At 44.9% G+C, this 23,133-nt stretch overlaps 1 protein-coding gene, 1 long non-coding RNA gene and 3 other non-coding genes across 5 annotated transcripts in view; 1 reads left to right on the forward strand and 4 right to left on the reverse strand.

The window, feature by feature from the left end:
* Positions 1-10,772: 10,772 nt before the first annotated feature.
* Positions 10,773-17,725, reverse strand: HSPA8 (heat shock protein family A (Hsp70) member 8). Its single transcript, XM_044996789.1, has 9 exons — positions 17,572-17,725; positions 16,135-16,344; positions 15,122-15,327; positions 14,828-14,980; positions 14,158-14,713; positions 13,554-13,756; positions 12,868-13,066; positions 12,197-12,429; positions 10,773-11,201 (listed from the first exon to the last, which is right to left on the reverse strand). Exons 2-9 carry the CDS (start codon positions 16,337-16,339, stop codon positions 11,016-11,018), a joined length of 1,941 nt encoding a protein of 646 aa, XP_044852724.1. The 5' UTR covers positions 16,340-16,344; positions 17,572-17,725; the 3' UTR covers positions 10,773-11,015.
* On the reverse strand, positions 11,824-11,921 carry LOC123355009. Its single transcript, XR_006575003.1, has one exon. It is a non-coding gene; the product is annotated as a small nucleolar RNA SNORD14 (small nucleolar RNA).
* LOC123355011 lies at positions 13,204-13,299 on the reverse strand. Its single transcript, XR_006575005.1, has one exon. It is a non-coding gene; the product is annotated as a small nucleolar RNA SNORD14 (small nucleolar RNA).
* Positions 13,823-13,913, reverse strand: LOC123355010. The gene has a single exon (XR_006575004.1). It is a non-coding gene; the product is annotated as a small nucleolar RNA SNORD14 (small nucleolar RNA).
* LOC123354671 overlaps positions 17,460-23,133 on the forward strand; it is a 36,110-nt gene continuing 30,436 nt past the window's right edge. The window contains exon 1 of the long non-coding RNA XR_006574808.1: positions 17,460-17,976. This is a non-coding gene — a long non-coding RNA (uncharacterized LOC123354671). The remainder of the gene's footprint in view (positions 17,977-23,133) is intronic.

Raw genomic sequence — 23,133 nt, forward strand, 5'->3', positions numbered from 1 at the left:
AAGTTCTGCCATTTTCACAGTGCTCCCCAGCAGGCAGAGTGTGTGACTGTAAATGCGATTGACACTAAAGTCGCATTAAAACATTCCCATCAAGGGCAATAATAGATTAAAGGCTACTGAGGCACTGCAGTTGGCCAGTCAATATTCTTTATTTTCTGCATCACCCCCAATTTTACCACCCTCCCGGACGCTATTAGCACGAGTCGATTTGCTGTCAATGACCAGCTCAGGCAAAGAAACATTAATGCATGCTCACAAAGGCGGTACGCATGGCATTATCACTTCACTCGCTTTCAAATTACACCCTAATGCCGTCGCCAGGCAGCTTGTGACATGTTAACACTATATGCGATTTGTTGGTATTGGGCTAAATATTTCATGTCTAAAGATTTCATCAGAGATTTGATGACAGAAATAAACTACCGCCCGGTGGGAAATCATTCCAAATAATAGAATTAGGCATTGTTGGGAAATCAATGAAGAAGAGATGGTGACAGGGGAGAAAGAAGGATAGGAACAAGCTTGGAGGGAGGTTGCTGTTTTCCCCCCCATCCTTAGCAGTAAAGAGCTGCTGAGTACCCATTTGTCTGCCAATTAAAGGTCTTATTAATAAATCACATTGAAGGAGCAGAAATTAGAATTCAGAGACTTGTTTGTTTATGCTCCAGGTGCAGGGGTTAGTTGCTCCGTGGTTGTTTCTAAGAACTGCCCCCCCAGTGCAAACAGTCCACCGTGCTGTGTGAAATGCAGTGGGTTAGTGAGGGTTTTATCCTCTGCCGAGTCTAAGAAAAATAATCTTTAAAAATATAGATGCATTTGAGAAAGTCTGCAGCAGTTCTGTGTTTCCTTTTAAAGGACTTTTGTGCTGGTGAAAGATTCTTGGAAACAGAACTCCTCTATTGACCCAAAAGAGAAGGACAAGTTGAGCAACATCAGCAAAATACCACTGCCCCACCGCCTGCCTCAGTCCTGATCAGCAGGAACCGCTGCCAGGATGAGAGGGTAGTTAAGTCCACAAGCTGCAGACGGAAGCACTGTGCAGACACTACTGTGCATTAAATGAACGCGCTGCAGATGACACAGTTACTGTCTAGGTCACACAGACACACCTGGAGAGGCAAGGCTAGTACAACTCTGGTCCTTCAGCTCCCAAAACACAGGTGTGGAAGAATAACACAGTCTTCGCTCTTAGGTTGGTTGCAACAGGTCAGAGGCAGTTTATTCTCAAGCAATATTGCAATGGGGGGGAAGAGTGCACAACGGCAGGTCTCCCCAAAAGATAAACAATTAAGGCAAACATTTATACCTTTTGTTACATACAGTAGTGATCAACAACTGCATTTTGTTTATACATATTCCTTCCTGATATCTTACTTTTCTCAGCAGTTCTTGCTATAGTCTGTGTTCCAGTCTTATCTAACACAAGGTCAAAACAACCCCTCTTACAGTTCTTTTCCACTCGCCCAGGCCCTGCCTGCAAGTCTCGCGTTTAGCTGTTAGAGTTAGCCTGACTCTTGCTCTTCCTAGAAGACTAAGATGTCTGCGCTTTTTTTCCCCACTTCCACACTGGACTATCCCATGGGAGCTAAAACAAAGCCCTGCTGTAGTACAATCCCTAGAGTACGCTACTAGTCATCCAGATACACCCAGGCCTTGAAACTTTAACTAGGATAGACACAGGCAGACCCGTGCCCCCACACAGAGCTGAAAGGATTTCAATAGGGCTCCTGCTCCACATGGGCATAGGGGACTGTCTGGGCCGATTCAGCTGCTGACTCAAGACTAAAGCTGGTATACAGGGAAGAAATTCAGTCTCTTTGCCCTCTGCACAGAGATGGTCACAGTGACCTTTATCATTTGCCAACCAGGAACTTAACAGAAACTGCTAAAAACTCATTTTTACATAAGCTCCCAAGAAGTCATCGACCTGGGCCAGGTATACAGGGTGAACCAGGCAAAGGTTGTAGCATTAATCCTAGCCTCCTGAACCATCCAATGCCACTGCACTGCAGTCAGGTTGCAACACACACCATTAACAAACACTCCCTACTGATTTAGCTGGAGCAAAATGATCACGCAGGCAATTGTTCTATTGGCATAATACCTGCTCAGCCAGGGGGAGCTGGCAAACACTCCCCTTCTTGTTCAGGCATAGCACTAAACTGGTTGCTTGTATCTCCTAATCTGGCTACATTTCTTCTGTTAAAACAACACACTGAGTAATGTTGATTTCAACTCAGAGCTGTGGCTCATGTCCTATACACTATAGTCAGATTATACTGCCACTTACTTCACATGCCAAGCAGAAACCTCTTGCTCTTCCTTTCTTTTTTCATACTCTCCTTCTCCAGGATTTCTTCCTCTTCCATTTAAAATCTCCACAGAGACTTTTGCTGTTTAGATACTGCATGAACCTCACTTTCCTTACAACAGCACCTGGGCTGTCCGCTGGGAAGGGCCAGCAGTTTTTTTCTCCAGTGCAGGGAATTCTGGGACAGCTGGGTCAACTAGTTATGGGCATAGCAGCCCACAAGGCTGGGTTCTGTAAGGGGGTGGGTTAGTGTAAGACAAACCTCTAAGAAGGGGTGGTTCAGTGCCATAGACAAACCCATGAGAGTGACATCTGAAGGGTGCTTGGCACCTTAACCAAGGCTCTGTATGTGCACATAATTTAAGCTGGTTCTACATAGAAAAGGGTCAGATGCCAGAATTGTGGGGAAGGTCAAATCCAGAGCTGAACTTCACAGCTAACTCCTGGTGCTCTAACAACTTCCTCACAATCAGAGCACAAAATAGGACCCAGGTGCTCAGGTTCCCAATCCCATGCTCTAAACACTAAAGAACTCCCCCTCCTTCTGTCCCTTTGCCCTGCTTTCAGCAGAAAGACACCGTTTGATCATGAAAAGTTTCTTACAACAAAATACATGCCCCCACTGCCGTCCCTTTTCTTCTAGGGGCCACCAACCACTACTCTGTGGAGTCCCATAGCACATACAAAGGTTTCTCCCTCTCTGTCTCTGGTATTGACTGGCAGGAGATGCTCAGTGAGTTTGAATGGAGTGTTTAAAGAGCCTAAAAAGCTATCAGAGAGCAAAGAGGCACTGTGGTTAAGGCAAGAGACTCAGGAGTCAAAGTTCAATTCCTGGTTCTGTCTGACACCCTGTGCAGCCCTGGGCAAGTCAGTTAGGCTGGAGTTTCCAAAGGTGCTAAGGGAGTTAGGTATCCAAATTGGGTGTCTAACTCCCTTAGGCTCCTTTGAAAATCCCAGACCTAATCTCTCTGTGCTTCCTTTCCCCATGTGTAAAGAGGGGACAATAATACTTCCTTTGGCTGTCTTATTATTTAGATTGTAAGTTCATTGGGATCAAGACTTACTATGTGTATTTACAGCCCCTAGCACAATGGGCCTGATCTCAGTGATACAGATAATAAATACACACGAAGTACACACCATGTATGATACCACCCAAGAACTGTTATGCCAAATAGCTAGACACTACGAGGCAGTAATGTAAGTCCTTGCTGGTCTGTAGGCAATGACACCCCACGCCCTACAAAACAAACCAGCACTTTTCCTCCATCAGTCTCAAAACACTTTGCAAAGGAAAGTAAGTTTCATTATCCGGTGATACAGCAGCTGGATCTGCTCAGGCAAATCCATGTGCTCACAGAAGTAATGTGCCCAAGGCCTCATAGCAAATCCATGGGCTTGTACCTTAATCACTGGACCATGCTATCTTATAGTAAGTATATCCATGCAAGGGGGAAGAGAGGGTTTTTTCAGATGAGACCGGGATTTCAGATCGCTACGCCAGCTCCTAACTATGGGGGGGTCAGGAGTAAACTTTCCCCGTAGGCAGGTTATCCCATAAATGTGCAGTTTCTTGCATCTTCCTCTGAAGCACTTGGTACTGGCTACTTTCAGAGACAGGCTCCTGAGCTGGATGACCCAAAGTCAATGAGAGAAAGATATACCTAAGGGAAAGCTGGTGCAGTTGCCAAAAAGCCGCAGTAAGATATGACCCAGACTTTCCTTTGCTAGACTGGTACTCTTGCTGGTTTTTGTCTTGCATGAGGCTGCAGTGCAAATCTACCAAGCATAACTGTACATGAGAATTCTGCCCTCAGCAGTCAACCCACCAAGCCAAGATACTTTGGCAGTAGCCTTTTGCTCTGTGCTGAATGTTCCAGTAGGATGTTATTATACCTTTACTCTAAAATGAATGGCCATAATCCTTAAAACACACACACACCAGCAGACCTGTGCATTGTGGGGGAAATCTAGCAGCTGGTCCAATGTGGATGGAGCATCTTAATGGGACAGAGTCACCATAGATTTGTATGTTGTTCAGAGTTTGATGAGTATTATTATACAACTAATGCAGCCTAATGACTTCAGGAGATACAAACCCTACAAGGCTTTCCAGAGAGATGAAATCCAGATAGTTTATCCTAACTCTTAAATAAACAAGGAATTAACTTCCTGCCCTTTCTAAGCAGGCAGTAATTGAAGCTTGTGATTTATGTGGCATGCTCTCCTTGCAAGGCAGTTAGAGATGGGGCATAATTGGCCAGTTCTTGCAAGGGAAAATAGTTATTTCACAAGTCCTAGAAGATGGACAGCCAGTGATCAAACAATTGTGATAAACACTTGGCCATAAATTTATCAGTTACAAGGGGAAAGCACTTGAATATGCTATTTATCTTGTGAGGCCTCTTGCCTTTTTCATCAGTTGGTCTCACTCTCAAACAGAACAAAAAAAATTGCTGTTTTCTGCGCTCTTTTTATTTATTGGTTTTGTTTGTACCATCCCATTTCCCAAGAAAAACAGGATCCTTCAAGATGCACGAGTTTTATCTCATTAGCTGCTCTCTGCATTTCTTCCCCAGCTTCCTGCACCATTAGGCCATATGAGATCTACCTGGCCAACAGCTCTGGTTTCCAATTGACAACATAGAAATTGATATCAAGGAACAGAATGGCCCTTCAAGTCAGATAGGCTGTCTGTGACAATAGTCTATGCCAGATACTTCAAAGAAGGGTATCACCCCACTGTACAAGCTGCATCAAACTGTGCAACACTATACCATGGAAATAGGACAGTAATTCTTCCTTAGCATCTCCCTTGTCTCTGACTTCTCCTCTGCTGTCTTCTCCAGTCACCCACACATCCTCCTATAGTCTGTTCCATTTAGGACAAAGGCTCCAAGCCTTTGTTTCAATATGTCCTTTTGTCCTTGTAAGAAAAACACAGGATTGAAATTCTTAACCTGTTACTTTAGTCCTTGAGAGCTGTATAAATTCTAGTTTGAGTGCTCATGTGACCTCTAAGCCAGCCAATAGCCCATCTCTCTTAAAATGCACCTCTCTCGTTACTATTGGTTTTATATTTGTAGGCTTTAAACTCGTTGGGGCCAGGACAGTATCATGGCGCAAGGACATTCTGTGTTTGCAGGGTGCCTGGTGCAATGGAGCTTTGATCCTGATTCGGATCTCAGGGAGCTACCTTCACAGAGATTTTTAATAATGATCATAGTTAAATCACACCCTGGGATAGTATCCTGGCCTTGTTAATCTTCAGCTGTGCCCTGCTCGCTAAAACAGTGTTAGCCCTAACCAAGAATCTGAAAAACTGTCCCCCGTTAACAGAAGCACTGCTTCTCTTAATCTGCACCCATGCAGTTAAATATCTGGTTTGCTGTGAGGTGCACTCTGCATAGGATGACCAGATAGCAAGTGTGAAAAATCGGGATGCTGGTGAATGACAACAGGTGCCTATGTAAGACAAAGCCCCAAATATCGGGGCTGTCCATATAAAATCAGGACATCTGGTTACCCTAACCCTGCAATGCTACAACCCTTGTGCTGAAATCTCTCTGAATAAAATATTTCCGCTGGATTTAATCTACACTCCTAAAAATGAGAAAACAGCCAGTGATTTTCTGAGTCAATTTAATAGATTAACAACTGCTGACACCTGGTGGACAACAGAAGTACTGTGTCTGTCTGAGCCAGAGATGCATTTACTGCTGGCATCCCTACAGCTAACAGCTTTACTAATTCCTATCTAAATGCTAAAAGTTAGTATTATTTGCAGGGTTTACTGCTTAGTCTTATTTCATAGCCAAGCATAATTCATTTCACTTCTCTCCAGGCGGAAAATATGTTGCTATTAATTATTTGTCTTATGATGTTTAGGATATTCACTGAACTAGGCACTGTCCTAAAAGACAGTCCTACCACCGAGAACTTATATTTTTAAGTAGACAAAGGGTGGGAAAGAAAACCAAAGCACAGAGACATGAAGTGACTTGCTCAAGGTCATAGCCTGTCAATAATAATAGCTCACCTAACTTTTACATAGCACTTTTCATCAGCTCTCCAAGTGCTCTACCAAAGAGGTCACTATCATTATCTCAGTTTTACAAATTGGGAAACTGAGGCATAAGGATGGGAAGTGATTTGCCCAAGGTCATCCAGCAGGCCAGTAGCAGAGCTAGGAATAGAACCCAGGTCTTCTGACTCACCCTCCAGTGCTCTAGGCACTGGAGCATGTTGTGTCTCCTTGGGTATAAATAAATAGTACTTTGTGTTCAAAGCACAGAACAAACATTATGTAGTATTTTAACCCTCTCCAAAGGGTAGGTGTTAATTTCTCCATTTTATAGATGGAGAAATTGAGGAACAAAGAGTTAAATTGACTTTTTCAAGTAGTCAGGAGTGGACCTGGAATTAGCACTCGGGAAATCTGCCCATGTACTCAGGACACTACTCCACCCTCTTTAATTTATACCATCCCTGGACCTCCCCTTATGCCTAATACTAACCCTTGCCTAGCACCTAAAAACAGACCCTTTACTAGTAAGTGACCCCACTGAAAAATTAACTATGTCTATGCAACAAGGAATTCTTCAATCATCAGTATGACTGATTGAAATCCACTATTATGGATGGAAACTCAAATCAACCACTAATAATCCCAAAACCAATCCTGGCATGATTTAACTTTATTCCCAATCTGAGCTCAAGATGCCAGAAGTCCAATAATCCAGCGTAGTTAAGAAAAGATTTTCAGGGCTAAAAAGTAAGGTGTTTATTTTTTATTTCTGAGAATTACATGGCAGGAATGAGGTAAGCAAAGCTGAATTCTGATTCACTGCTGTGGCTAATACATATAAGGGAGTGCAGCCACTCCCTTTGTTCTTGGGCAAGCAGTGTATGTTGTGAGGACATAGATGGCACGTGTGCCCCCAAAAGACACCGGTGGACCAAGTTTCCAAACCTGTGCATATATGGTATACCCTGAATGGGGATTTACCCGAATACCTGAAGAACCTGTATTTTCCACAAGTGTGTTGCCCGGATTAGTGGGGCACCAGACTCAATGCCCCAGGAGAGTCCCTTGTCTAGGGCTGGAAACATTACTGAGGTACTGCCTTTCAATGGATAGCATGTAGGACAAAGCAACCTCAGAGAGGAGCCCATAGTCATAGCCTCAAAGCCCACACTGTTGTGCTTAAGGGGAAAAGGTCAATTTACAATAATAAAGCTGGACAGCATGGGCCAGATGGAGACCAGATTTCAGCTCGGCCATTACACTGTTGGAACAGGCCCAGGAAGCTATGCAGTTATGTATCTTCATACCACACCTTGGTTTATGACAAAGGGTCAATCCTTCTGAGAAATGCAGCCATCTCTTCCCCTCAGCCAACCACTCAGAATTCATTGTTTCTCAGCTGCTTGAAATCCAGAGACACTGTTAATCCTCAGCATGGGTTATACCACCAGAAGTAGGTGCTTTCTCTGCTGCCTTGCCCACATCCCTCAACCTAAGCCAAAGAATCCACATCCCACAGAGTGCTGTCAATACATCCAGATCCCCCATACATGCTCTTAAAAATACTCATCTACTTTCCTTCCACTATTACTCATACCAGCTCACTAACATGAATCCATTTGACTGGATGACAGGCCATCTTTTCCTCCTTCAACCAACAGCCTGTTCACAATGGCAGCAGGCACCTGAAAGGGATAAACTGAAATTGTAGCAGAAAGGTATAATTTTTATTTGATCCCTAGGGTCTAGCGAAACTCATAACAGGAGGAATTGTAAATATGGCCAATTCAGAGGCTCCGTGGCATTTTTGGTTCCTTTTCAGTAACCCTGTGCAGAACTTTTCATCTTCCAAATGCTTCACTAACAAACCCCCCACACCCTGGCAATGGAAAGAGCGAACCCCTTAGGTCTGAAGTGATTCGGCTAAGGACCCACAGGGTCAGTATCAAAACTGGGATTAGGATTTGGGGCTAGGACCTTCTGAAATTCTTTCAGAGCACTACATAATTTATCTGAGATTAAGGAATCCTTCAGAAAACTGATTCCTGCCCACAGATCAGCAAGTTGTAAAATCTGCTCTACCCTGGGATGAGTATCTGCTCAATGATTTTAGACTTCTAATTCCAGTTGGCCCCATGTATTATTAAACTAGGCAGCTACAAAGCCAACCTTCAGCTACTTATTCTGTTCTGCTATATGGAAACACTTCCCTGCCTGCTGTGCTCTCACTTACTCCTTTATGAAAAAGGCAGTTGGGTGCTTTACAGAGTTATTTTAAGTAAAGAAAATCTGTGCCTAAGGGCCTAGCACCTCAATCCTTAGCAACAAAACCTTTTCTGGGCAGAAGCATCAATGGAAAACCAGGAACAAACAAGGTCTTGTAAATCCCAAGAGCACCCATCGAAGGGGGTGCCAATGGGCATTCATGAAACAGGACTTGCAGAGATTAAGTTAGAATGAGGAGCAAGTCCAGTCTGAACTTTAGCAAGACTAGGTAGCAAGATCTTTTGCTCAATTTCCCATCTGCTGACACTGAGAATGGGCATTACTGCCATGTGTTGCTAACCAGTTGGAGGAACTACTGAAACTAGGTCTGCACTGAAGAATGTAAGTCAATCTGGCTGTACAAGCTGGGGGGGGGGGTGCAAAAAAAATCCATACCTGAACCACACAGCTAAGCCAACCTCAATCCTATCAGACAGTAGTACGGTGAAGGTAGGTAGGTAAGTAAACTACAGCAACACCTTTGGTAGCTGTAGTGTAGCTATATATAGTAAAGTCGATAATATCCTTTAGTTGGCTGTCTCCACCCCACTATTTCTTCACCTTTCATGGCTGCAACCCTAAAGCACAACTAAGCTAAATTTGATTGTGTTATGGGGAGCTAGTCATACCCATTTAGTCCAGCTGTGGAAGAAATTTGAAGCCATGCGTAGATGCTCTCATTCAGGCTCCTTTGTACATGTTTAAGTTTCAGCAAGCTCAGGCCACTTTGATTCCACCACTTAAACAGTGCTTTAATGCTTGTTAAAGTAACAAGCATATCTCATGGTGTTACGCATCCCCCTGTAGTCAAGCCCTGCTGGAGTGGTGTTCTAGAGCCATATAAACAAATTTGCTCTTCGGGTGAGGGTTGCATCTCAGCATACACAGAATATTTTGACTGTAGGCTAAATATAGTCAGGAGTTTGCACTTGAGTTCATATGGGTTTCCTGGCACAGTGCAGGATATGTTCACTAAAGGTGTTAGTTTCCCCAATTATTGGGAAACAAAGGAAGTTCCTTTCATAGGAAAGTAGGAATCCTTTATCACAAGTTTTTTGCTTTGCCTTTGGCCTAGCAATGGCTTTAAGGGACGCTATCAGCTTTAATACATATGTAGTGTCACAAAGTTGATACCACCTCCATAATTGAAACCATTCGTTTGACACCTCTGGCTAAGAGTTCCATTAAGTTGCAGCACAGAAGTGTGCATTTGAATAGTGTTCTGAAGATGCTTCTTTAAAGCAAAGAGGTTTAGTATGACTGTTTTATAGCCTCTATGGAAGAGGCAATACTCCCAACCCAGGCAGTTTGGCAAATTACTAGTTTTACAGTAATTAGAGTGAGCAATTTACCTGTCACTTTCTGCCCCCACTAATTGGCACCCCTTTGAGGTGTGGTAAAAATTACTTGAGTCTAAAGACACCTTGTGTGTAATTTTGGTGCCTGTTAAGGAAATGCTTGACCTATAACTGTATTAACACATAAACAAGCTATCTAACCCAAAGAGTGCTTGCTTTAGCTTTTTGGCAGAACAGAGGAATGCCTCTAGCCAGCTGCTATGCCTAGTCAGTTTGCTTTCCAGAAGTTTGTTGAGTAAATATTAACATTTTCCTCCTGCATCAACCTACATATCTAAATCATTCAGGTCTGCTAACTCAGTGGCATGAAGTCCCATCCTCACTCCTCTCTCTCCTCCTCCTCCCCCCCACCCCCCATACAGAGAACCTCAAAAGCTGAATTCCATGCTCAAAAGCAGTGCGTCTCCAACTTTTTAACTGAGCCCCTTTCCCACAGCAAGCCTCTGAGTGTGAACCTCCCAGCCCCATTAAACACTAATATATTTAATACCATTATAAACACTGGAGGCAATCAGGGTTGGGGTGGAGGTTCACAGCTTGCTACCCCCAGTTTGAGAACCCCTGCTCAAAGCATAATCAGACCAAAAATGTTGAGGCCAGAACACTGATCATTTGTAATAACTTTACCATTCTAATTGGTTTTTGCCAAGGTCAAGCATTAAGGAATTTGCTGCTCATGTCTGAGAACTAGACTTGAAGAAGCAAAGCCATTCTCATGTAAATTGCTTTACAGTTACTCAATTCCTTATGATAACTACAAGTTGCTTTTCTTTAAAAAAAGTGAGATGAATCAAGAACAAGAGCCTTTTGATGCCAATTAAATAAGTTTTATTCCTTAGGACATGAATTGCATTTGCACTTGTTTACAGTACTGATAAAGTGCAATGGTGTTCACCTTCCGGCTCCTGTGCACATGTTCAAGTATTTAGAATGCCCAGAAACAATTTATACAGCAGCTCAAATATGGTATTTTTTTTTAGACTGCCACTGCACCCAGCCTTGAGTCCTTCAATTCTAAGCAATATCCAGCTGCGGAATGCTGCTTCCAGTGCATTTAATCCACCTCCTCAATGGTTGGTCCAGATGAGGCCCCCCCAGATGGGGCAGCTCCACCACCAGGGAATCCACCAGGCATGCCACCAGGCATTCCTCCTGCACTTTGGTACAGCTTGGTGATGATGGGGTTGCAAACCTTCTCCAGCTCCTTCTGTTGATGTTCAAACTCTTCTTTCTCAGCAGTCTGGAACATAGAGAGCAATTTGTACACTTGCTGCAAGTGTGCCCCTGGAGGGCCAGCTCAAGAATTTACCTTGGGTCTGGGTAAAATGGCACCTTAAGACAAGAGTGTACTTAAGCAAGCAGGGGAAAGTTTGCACTATTATAGCTAATCTCTGCTTTCCTGGGTGACAAGGATGGGGAGGGGAGAGAAGTATGCTAAGCAAGTCATTTGACAAGCTACAAAGAGGAATTTGAAATCTAGAACTAGGTGTGAACACAGAAAAGTTAAGCAAAAGGAAACCTATAGGTTAACAGAAACCACCACTAAAGAGCTTGAGACTTATGTAATGTGTTAATATCCTATAGAGGAATCAGAGACTGTCAGAACAGTTTTTGCAAGGAATTGCTGGTTGTTTACCAGTGCAAAAAGTGCACTCAGGAAGGAAAATATTCAACTCACAACCCTGGGTTTAGCAGGCCAATGCTCAAACCACTGAGTGATCCCTTTACCCATTCACAAAACCCATTTCTTTTAGCTTATTTGTCAACTAGAGTCTGATCTGACACTATCTTTAAAAGGGAGGGAGACATCTTGTAGCACCAGGAGAAATACATTAAGGCAGTCTTTTAGAAAGATTTTATGATCGCTCAGACATCCAAGGAAGGTACTTTAAGCCAACACTTGTCTTTTGACTTCTGGTGGAAACTACGAATGGCATTGGAATCATTTTCATCATTGCGACCATTAGTGACCTCCTGCCACCCAACTTAGGCCAACAGCTACAGCCTCCCCATAGAAACTAGGAACCCACCTTGGATTTTGGCACTGCCTTCTGTAGGCCAACACAACACAAAAAGACATTAGTTAAGATTAGTGGCAAGAGACTGCCAGTTTGTTGCTGCACACTGATGAAGCATGCACATTCTCAGGTTAAAATGAGTCAGGAAGCTTTGTTGGAGCTTTTACTTCCAATTTTTTGGATAAAATTCCTCATGGAGCTGTAATTTTAAACGTACCTGATTCTTGTCCAGCCAGTTGATAATTTCATTGCATTTGTCCAGGATTTTCTGTTTGTCCTCATCACTGATCTTGCCCTGGAGCTTCTCATCTTCAACAGTGGCCTTCATATTGAAAGCATAGGATTCTAGAGAATTCTTAGAAGACACCTTATCACGCTGTTTCTCATCTTCTGCTTTGTATTTCTCTGCTTCCTGGACCATGCGTTCAATGTCTTCCTTGCTTAAGCGACCTGGAAGATTATGGCAAGTCAGTTGGTGCATAGGCCACATTACTGTAAGTTTTCTACTCATGGAGTGATTTTTTTAGGGTTCAATCTATCAACCCATGGTTTTTTTTGGAGTGTACAGTATGCAGAACAAAACAAAGTACAGTCCAATATTGCACCAGAATTTAATGCCTGTGCAATGTGCAACATTGTTTTAACTTTCCCTATCAGGATAAATTGGTGACTAGGCAGCTGCTTTAGCTTGGGGCACACCCCAGCACGGTGGTAGTTATGAGAAAGGAGCTGGAACTGGTGGTTCTAGTACCTCTAGAGCAGTAAGATTGGACTTTCATTCAATGAATCACTGGTATATGCACCCCCACCCACTTCAGGGGACATTATGCAGTCTTACAACTACTGCAGCCACCTTACAACCCCAGCAAAGGGCTATGCACTGCCTACCTTTGTCATTGGTAATTGTGATCTTGTTCTCCTTGCCAGTGCTCTTGTCCACAGCAGACACATTAAGGATGCCATTGGCATCAATATCAAACGTTACTTCAATCTGAGGTACACCCCTTGGAGCTGGAGGAATGCCAGTCAGTTCAAACTTGCCCAGCAAGTTGTTGTCTTTTGTCATGGCTCTCTCCCCTTCGTAGACCTGGCATGGGGGAGAACAAGAGCCAACAAAAGCATAAGCATTTTGCTACATGAAGTTTAATCTGTGTTACATTAAAGCTAGTACTTTCAACTTTATTTTCCCAAGGATCAGGAAGTCAAGTGAAGTATGTGTTATGGTCGCTCAGACATCCAAGGAAGGTACTTGAGCCAACATGGGTCTTTCAACCTCTGGTGGAAACTACGAATGATTTTGGAACGTTTTCATCATTGCGGCCATAAGTTACTCCTTCACAGAAATCAACTCTCAAACAGGGAAGAAATTCTTCAAACCCACAATGTCTTTATAGTCTACTCACTAACTCATCAGCAGTAGAATTTCCATTGTAAGTACAGTACTAACTTACAAGAGGAGTTGGAAGTTTCAATGGATGAGGTTACACTCGTTTTGCTGCAGTAGAGGTGGTGAATGCAATGAGTAGCAGCCCCTTAACCATCTGAAGCATCATTACTCCAATCCAGATACATACCTGAATAAGTACACCAGGCTGGTTGTCAGAGTAAGTGGTGAATGTCTGAGTCTGCTTGGTGGGGATTGTAGTGTTTCGCTTGATCAGTACTGTCATGACACCTCCAGCTGTTTCAATACCAAGAGATAGAGGAGTGACATCCAACAGCAGCAGGTCTTGTACATTCTCAGACTTGTCCCCAGACAAGATGGCAGCCTGAACAGCTGAAAAGAAAAGTGAAGTCAAGACACTGCAAAAAAATACTGTCACTGGAAAACAGACATCTTAACTCGCTCAGACATCCAAGGAAGGTTTTAGCCATCATCAGTCAACTTCTGGTGGAAACTACGAATGGCTTTGGAACCAAATTCATCAATGCGAGTAAACTGGAAAGATGCTATCCCATAGAATTTAAGAAATACACTTAGTGAATACTGTGCCTATGTGATTTGTCATTGATGCTCTTGTGATCCACAGGTCACAAACATTTAAGTATAAGCTTGGGAGACTCTTACTAGCCATAGCTTGAGTGTTGTGTCAGTCTTTTGCAGACTTTACATATGCCTATATATATGGCCAAAACCCAACATTACACACCAAGAAAGTTATGGGGGAAATTAGTTACCTGCACCATAAGCCACAGCTTCATCAGGATTGATGCTCTTATTCAACTCTTTGCCATTGAAGAAATCCTGCAGCAGTTTCTGAATCTTGGGGATTCGGGTGGACCCACCAACCAGTACAATATCATGGATCTGTGATTTGTCTAGTTTGGCATCCCGCAGGGCCTTCTCCACAGGATCCAGGGTGCCACGGAACAGATCAGCATTTAACTCTTCAAAACGAGCTCTGGTAATTGAGGTGTAAAAATCAATGCCCTCATAGAGAGAGTCTATCTCAATACTGGCCTGAGTGCTAGAGGAGAGGGTACGCTTTGCACGTTCACAAGCTGTGCGGAGACGGCGAACTGCTCTCTTGTTCTCAGTAATATCCTTCTTGTGCTTACGCTTGAATTCAGCAATGAAATGGTTGACCATACGGTTATCAAAGTCCTCCCCACCCAAGTGGGTATCACCTGCAGTTGACTTTACTTCAAAGATACCATCCTCAATAGTGAGGATTGAAACATCAAAAGTGCCACCACCAAGGTCAAAGATAAGGACATTCCTTTCAGCTCCAACCTGGAAAGAATAGAGAGCGTTTTCTGTTACGTATGTGTCACATCTCACCAATATTGAGCTGACTAGGAACAATCTACTATGCTGTTTAGCTGTTCTATATTATAGCTTGCTCACCTTCTTGTCCAAACCATAAGCAATAGCAGCAGCTGTTGGTTCATTGATGATCCGGAGCACATTGAGACCTGCAATGGTTCCAGCATCTTTTGTGGCCTGGCGCTGGGAGTCATTGAAGTAGGCCGGTACCGTGACCACAGCATTAGTAACAGTCTATGGGCAGGAGAAAGTCAGAATTAGCTGAGACCATCTACATGGTATATGAACATATGAAATCAAGATCAAGCAAGGTTTGAGACCATTAACCCCTTAAATTCTAGGAGAGCTGAGCTACTCTGTTTACTCAAGTCTCACCTTCCCAAGGTATGCTTCTGCAATCTCCTTCATCTTGGTCAATACCATGGAAGATATTTCCTCTGGGTAGAAGCTTTTGGTCTCTCCTTTGTACTCAACCTGGACTTTTGGCCTGCCAGCATCATTCACCACAGTGAAAGGCCAATGTTTCATGTCAGACTGGACAACAGCATCATCAAATCTACGACCAATCAGCCGCTTTGCATCTGTAAAAGAGTTGCAATTGTCAGCAATTCTAATTCACTTTGTAATCATTCTACAAAAAACACGCTGAGATTAGAGACAGGATATAACTGAAGTGTTAAATTCAAATGAGGCAACTCCCCTCCCCAAATATCTAGCTGTTTTGGTCAGTGGAATTATGGAGACTCCTGCCATGGTATGCGCAGATTTAAGCCATCCTATCTACTAGTATCAGGACAAGGGCAAAAGTCTCTGCTTTAGGGGTAAGTGGAGGTTGCATGATTTAGAGCAGTAGTTTTCAACCTTGGGATGTGCAGACCACCCTGGAATATATTGGACAGTCTGCAGATTACAGGTTGAAAAACCACTAATTTAGAGCTTTAACCTGTATACTAGTTAAAAATGGAACAGTTGAACTCAATGAAAGCTGAAAACACAATAAGCTTAATATAATTATCTGGGATCATTTCAAACTATGAATGGAACTGGAGTCTAAATAACTTATGCCTCATGCCAATTTGAGCACCAACCTACAGCACAGGATGTGCTGTAAAAAAGGCATTTGTTCCTTCAGTCCTAGAATTTGTTCATTGAAAGCAACCAGCCATTGCTGCTTAAACTGATGCCAACATGCAAACAATGGAGACTATTGTAGATGGAAGGACTAGCTCCTTCCATCTACATCCAAATTAGAGAGCCCAATTTGGCATGAGGCTATACCACCAACAAGCTGAAGAGCTATACAGTTTATGCTAGCCAAGCAACAATACAGCAACTTTATTCAGTTTAATGTTCTCATCCCAGTTTTAAAGGCTCATGTCTTTACTTACCAAAGACTGTGTTAGTAGGATTCATTGCAACTTGGTTCTTTGCAGCATCGCCGATCAACCTCTCTGTGTCTGTGAAGGCAACATAACTTGGTGTGGTTCTGTTACCCTGATCATTGGCAATGATTTCCACCTTGCCATGTTGGAAGACACCAACACAGGAATATGTGGTGCCAAGATCAATTCCAACTGCTGGTCCCTTAGACATTTTGCCTGTAAATGAGAAGCTTTGTTTACTACACATGCAAACACTTCAGTGTGTGTGTTGGCCCATGTTTAACAAAATCTCCTAAATCAGGTATAAGACAAAAATCAGAACCAATGTTTTCCTTTTAAAAACTAAAAGGAACAGTAGCAAGATTTAAACTTCATGAGTTTAGTAGCTAATGTTTCTATTTGCTTACCCGCAAAGTATCAATAATTAATGTGGAGTTAAGTCTCACAGACTAGCTATGAGAACAAAGGCACAAGATACCATGTGGCCTCAGACTGAAGCTAACAAAAAAATAATTTACCAGAAAAGACAAAATCCCTTGTAATTTAGTAGCTAAGTGACTCATGAAGTTTACATTTACAGCTAACCCTTAAGGTCACGTGGTCTTTTAGTCGGGTGGACAAAGCCACAGTCCATGCCTGGGGTACAGAATCCTGTATTACTTATTGCAATTTGGCCAACAAAAGCTGACGGGACGGGAAAACGTGGCTGCAACTTAACCCCGTTCTGCAGCGCAAATGTCCCCCGGCATGCGGGGTAGGAGGGGCTCATCCGGGCCACGTGGGTGAAGGTGGCGCACGTTGTCTCCACACTGCACCACAGCAGCCTTCTCAGCGTCACGGAACGAGAGCGGGCGGAGGAGAGTGGGACTGCAAGACCCCAACATGCATCGCTTCACGCAACCCACGTGCGGGCCAGCCCCGGGGACTCCATGTCCCAGCATGCCCCGCCGCACCACGTGGCCGGGAGGCCGCGAACTCCAGCGCCTGCGCTCTCGCCGGCCCCTGCGGAACCAGCCGCTGGGGCGGTGTCACACGGACAGTTCTCCCCGCCCCCCCCCGAACCGGCGGGACGCGGCGCTGGGCTCGTGGGACGGGCCCAGGCTGACGCCGGCCGGAACCCACAAGTCGTCTCCCCCCCCCACCCACAAGGAGCCGAGCGGCGCGGCCTAGTTCGCTCCCCGCCGCTTGCCGGGGCGGACACGAGGACACCCGTGGGGGGGAGGGGCAAGAGCTGGGCCGCGAGCGCGCCAGTCGGCTGAGGGGAAGCTCCGGGCCCCACTTCCTCCATCCCTCCCCCCCTCCGCGAAAACAACGAACCGGGTAGAAGCGAGGCCGCAACCCCCCTCCCCGAAAGCCCGGCCGGGCTACGGATGCCCCCGCGCCAAGAGCGTTCCCGCCCGCCCCGCATTCCTGGCTAACCGCGAGTCGAGGCGCCGCTCGTACCTGTTCAGCGCGAGGTGGCAAAGGGAAAACTGGTGATGCTGGCGCTGCGGTGCTGAATGAGACCGGCTGCCGGCCCCACACACGCTTTATATACCCCCATCAGAACCTTCCAGAACTGACGCGCCCCTTCCCCGCCAGCCGGCCAATCCTGCCGCGCCTCCCCCCCTCAGGAGCCAATCGCGGCGAGCGGAACACGCCCCCTCAGTGACGCACACAGGAAGGAGGCGGGCCTGCCGGCCGGCGTTCTCGAACCTTCATGCCCGGGCCCGGCTGGGGAAGGGGCCAGTCGCCGGACGGGGGTGGAGCGGAGGAAGGGCGGGATCCAATCAGAGCTCCAGGCTGCCGCTTTATTTGCATACAGGGGACTTGACGCCGGCCGGTGCGGAGACGTCGGAAGGAAGGCCGGTAACTTAACCAATCGTATCACAGCGTGGCTGTATTTGCATATTTCGAAAGTGGGCGTGGGGGAGGGACAGACCAATCCGAGCGCGGAACTAAGAGAGCTCGTTGCATAGGCGGTAGCCGCGGGCGCGGAGGGAGAGCGGGGACAGGAAACAAAATGGCGGTTGAGCTGGGGGGCAGGGAGTCCAAAGGGGGCGCGATCAGGGGCGCCCAGGCTGGGGGCCACAGGGGCAGCCCCCCCCAGTCCCCGCCTACCCAGGAGCCCCTCTACCCGTCCCATGATGCACCTCTCCCTGACCCCCCCCCCCGTGTATGTCTGTCGGGGGGGAGATGCCAAGGTCTGTCCCCCAGTGCTCATGCCCTGCAGCGTGTCGCTGGGGGCCGGTGGTGCAGTGGCTCTGCTGTAGACGCTGTAGTAATCCATCCTCACCCATGGGTGCTGGCACTAGCGGTGGGGGGGGGTGCTCCCTGCAGCACCCCCAACTTAAAGAGGTTTCCATTATATACAGTGCCTACTGTTTGGTTCAATGGCTCACAGCGCGCGCGCGTGCACACACACTGTACAAATGGTTCCAGCACCCTTTGACCTCACCAGAGGCAGGCAGTTGGGAAGAATTCTTCCATCATGGAGCCCTGTCTACACCAGGGCACAGGCTGTCATAGCCATGTCTTGGGGGAGAGAGGGGCTAAACGTCTCACTTCCCTGAGTGATGTAGCTAGGTTGGCCTGAGTTTTAAGCATCCCCCATTACAATCCAAAGCAGTACCACATATGGGGTGGGGTAATGTGGCCTAGTGAATAAGGCACTGGGCTGGAATTGGGGAGTTCTAGGTGCTCGTTCTGGTGTTGGCCAAGTCACATCACTGCTCAGTGCTGCATTTCCCCATCCTTAAAATAGGGGTAATGTTGTTCCTTGGTAAAGCGTATTGAGCTCTGCTGACAAAAACTAGTATATAAGCTATGTATTATTAAAGGCAAAAAAAGCCTCTCCCACTGCCTGCTCATTCAATACTCTTCAAGGTCAAGTGTTTCCTGTCAACTTTTGAAAACAAGTATAGGCTCAGATTAGATATATTACCATTGGTTTGGTTTTTTTTGTTTATTTTACTTCTAAATAGCAAATAGGGAATAGTCACAAAACAATTTCACGTTGAATAAGGGGTTGCTAATGTGAAGAGATTGAGTAACACTGCTTCACAGAAAAGTGTGATCCACCCCACCTCTCCATCACATATTTCACCCACCATATCAGACTAGAAGTATTGACACGGCAGATCAGCCATTGACTCATCTAACCTAGTATCCTGTCTTCTCCAGTGGCCAGGACACAGCTGTTTAATTCCTGTGTATCCCACTGTGTAATATCATACCATGGGCTTCTCCATAAGGGATAATTCAGTTGTCTAAGTAGCATGGGTTGATTTCCAACAATGGTTAATGTATGATATTTTAATGGAGAGCATGCACTATTTGCGCATCACTGTGTAATACCAGAGCATACGGGAGGCCATGTTGTGGTTAGAGCACTAGACTGGGGCTCAGGAGACCTGGTTTCTCTGTCTGGGTCTGCAACAGGCCTGCCAGGTGACCTCGAGCAAGTCACTGCATCTCATACCTCAGTTTCCCAATCTGTAAAATGGGGGAAATGATATTGACCTCTTTTGTAAAGCACTCTGCAATCTAATGAAAAGCACTGTAAATAATCTAACTATCATTATTATTGCTACCATGTGTTGGAATAGATTAATAGTCCATTTTGTCTGCTATGCTGTCTCCAATAGTGTCCACTGCTGAATGCTTCAGAGGGAGGCAAAACAAATGTGTCTACTTATTAAATCTTCTATTATAGAACATTAGAGTATGCCACACCAGAACTTTCTGAGGTCTATTTTGTCTGATATTCTGCCTTGGGGCAGGTCCATACTCACCGCGCGGGTCGACGCGGTGAGTTCGACTTCTCCGAGTTCGAACTATCGCATCTAATCAAGATGCGATAGTTCGAACTCCCCACGCGCTCCGGTCGACTCCGGAACTCCACCACCGCGAACGGCGGTGGTGGAGTCGACTTTGGAGCCGCGGAGTTCGACCCCGCCGCATCTGGACGGGTAAGTAAGTCGAACTAGGGTACTTCAAGTTCAGCTACGTGAATCTTGCGTACCCTAGTTCGACCCCCCACCCTTAGTGTAGACCAGGCCTTAGACAGTGGCCAGTTCTGGATGCTTTTGTGAAAGGTGTAATCCTGTTCCCCTACGTAATGTACTTCACTATCTAATATACCATAGGATTTTCCATAGCAAAATAGGTCAGTGGGCCTATCAAGTATTCTATCACCAACAGTGGCCAGTGCTACATGATTCAGAGGAAGGCATAAAAAACTCCACAACATAGTGCAATACAGTACCATGGAGGTTAATGGTAATTGTTTCCTAAACCTGCTGGTGATCATTTTATGTCCTGAAACAATTGACAGTACTTGTAATTTTTATCCTAGCAACTGCAAATGCTGTTCTTATTTATAATACATCGGCTAATGCCTTTTAAAAAACGTACTTAGCTGTTTACTTCAGGGAACATCTCACAATATAATACATTTTTCTAGCAGTGAGGGTCAACCTGCAGCCTTCCTTTTTATCCGTTGGTGGGGGAGCAGGTGAAGATCCTCCATTTTCCCCCCATGCCCTAATTCCCTGCATCAGATCAATTCACCTGTCAGAGGAAAACTGGCCCTATATTTGTCAGAAGGGGTTGCTTTAGGGTGATGCAGAGTTTTCTCCATTGAGGAAAATCTGGCCTCAATGGTATCTTTTCAATCCCACTTTTTAATCCTTTGTAAGCTTCTCTTGCCCATAATCAGTGCTAATGTACTGAAATAAACCAAGGGATAACAATGCAACAATCTCCACATTATTTATCTGAGTGGAAATATATATAGTAATCCACGGCCACATACCACTCATGCTATCAAAATGAGTTGTTGCAGCAGAAGTGTCCCAGCAAAGAGGGTGCATTTAAAATAGCAGCTAGGAAGGACATTTGTGGAAAATTGTATTTGTTCGCCTATAATATGCTTCTTTAGGAACCTTTGATACAAAACAAGCATATGGCCCATCACAAACCCTAAACAGTCATACTACCTGAGGCTAAAAGATGGTCAGATATCTGTGACCGAATACACCCCTATAGTCACACCCTACACTCCATTGTAATAATTGTTGTACAAAATATGCCTTGTGAGGTATCATTTGAAAACTAACAACTCACTGGTCAATAATATGATGAAATGTGTATAGCAACATTATATATGTGCAAAGCTATAAACATAAGCTGAAATTAGATCTGAAATATGTTTACCAGACAAGTGTGAGTAAACAAGTTCTTAAAGACAAAGGAGACAGGAACAAACAGATCTGCATCGTAGCAAACAGCACGAAACCTTTTTCAGCACGAGATTCCTTATCTCTGTCCTCACAGTGGAAATAAATGGGTAACCCTCAATAAAATGCATTTCAAAGGGGACTGGACTATAAAAGTGGGGGACAAAAACATCTCAAGGTATCTCTCTCTATCCAGCTCTCTCTCATTCACCTAAGACGACAAAAGAAACTAGACTTTGGGAGCAGATGCTGGCCTAAGAATTTGGTCATATGGCGAGGGACTTCACCTTGAACCAAATTTAGTTTGTTACGATTTAGTAGTAGGAAGCATTTTATCTTTATTTCTCCATTTCTGACTTTAATGCTCGTACATGCAGTCACTTAAAACCTATCTCTTTGTAGTTAAATAAACTTGCTTTATTCTTTAATCAAAACTAATCCAGTGTGGTGGTTAAGCTGGGTGCTGTGGTAACTCTATTTAAAGTAGCAGACTGTTGGATATTGATCCCTTTAGCGCAGGCAACGAACCTAAAATATCTGAACTGTCCAGGAGAGGGACGGAGTATACATTTTTGGGGCGAAATTCGATACTGGGAGTTTGTTGCAAATAGTAACCAAGGCTGCTGGAAGCCAGAGTGTGGCTGGTGTTTGCTGGCAGGCTTCTGGGTCAGAAGCGGTGCTGGACTAGGGTTGTGGCTATACACAGACACTCAGGGTGTGACCTGCATGCTGGCAGGCTGTTTGTGAGTGGCACAAGTGGAAGCTACAGCAGCAGAGCATTGTGAGGCATGTAGAACTGATGAATTAAATAGTTTTTAATTGTTCACTTTATTAATGTAACTTCATAAGTAAAGTTTTATGAATGAAACAACATTCATTCATCAAACCGGTTACCCCAAGAACTGGCTAATTGACAATAAAGATGTTTAACTGCCATAGCTGTTCAGTCTGTTGCCTTTGTAAGTTTCACTGACAATCCAATTCCTGCTTAAATCACTGAGGGTACGTCTACACTTACCTGCCGGTTCGACGCGGAGAGTTCGACTTTTTGGAGTTCGAACTATCGCGTCTGATCTAGACGCGATAGTTCGAACTCCGGAAGCGCCGCGGTCGACTCCGGTACTCCACCTTGGCAGAAGGAGTTGGCGGAGTCGACGGGGGAGCCGCGGAGTTCGACCCCGCCGCGTCTGGACGGGTGAGTAGTTTGAACTAGGGTACTTCGAATTCAGCTACGCTATTCACGTAGCTGAATTTGCGTACCCTGATTCGAACCCCCTTCTTAGTGTAGACCAGGCCTGAGACTTGCACTGTTTCAGTATTGTAACTTCTGTTCACCATTTATTACACTTGTCTATATTGTAACGTCTATTCACTGTTTGCCATATTGTAATTCAAACCCCATTTTAAAACGCTCACTCCATTTTGTAAAAGCTTCCTCCAGCCTTCATTTTTGCAAATCCTGCTGTAATCTTATTAGTTTAGTTTAGATGTGTGACTGAGGTATGTATGGATGATGGAATCAACCTCCAGCCCCAGCCTGTCCTGATGAAATAGAGTTCAAATACCACCTGCTGAAGATGCAGACAAGAGGCCTAACAAAGTAAGAAGAGTCCACCCTAAAAAGAAAAGGTACAATAGAAGGAAGATCAAAGCCAGGTCCCAGGCTGAAAGTCATGCCTGCAATTGACGGGTGATCAATCACTAAACCCAGAGGCAGCGTGACACAGCAAGACCTATAGACTCTGGATTCAAACTAAAGCCTACATTCTGCTACCAACATGGAATG

This window comes from Mauremys mutica, chromosome 22, assembly GCF_020497125.1.
Source record: "Mauremys mutica isolate MM-2020 ecotype Southern chromosome 22, ASM2049712v1, whole genome shotgun sequence".
Classification (NCBI taxonomy): Eukaryota; Metazoa; Chordata; order Testudines; family Geoemydidae; genus Mauremys; species Mauremys mutica.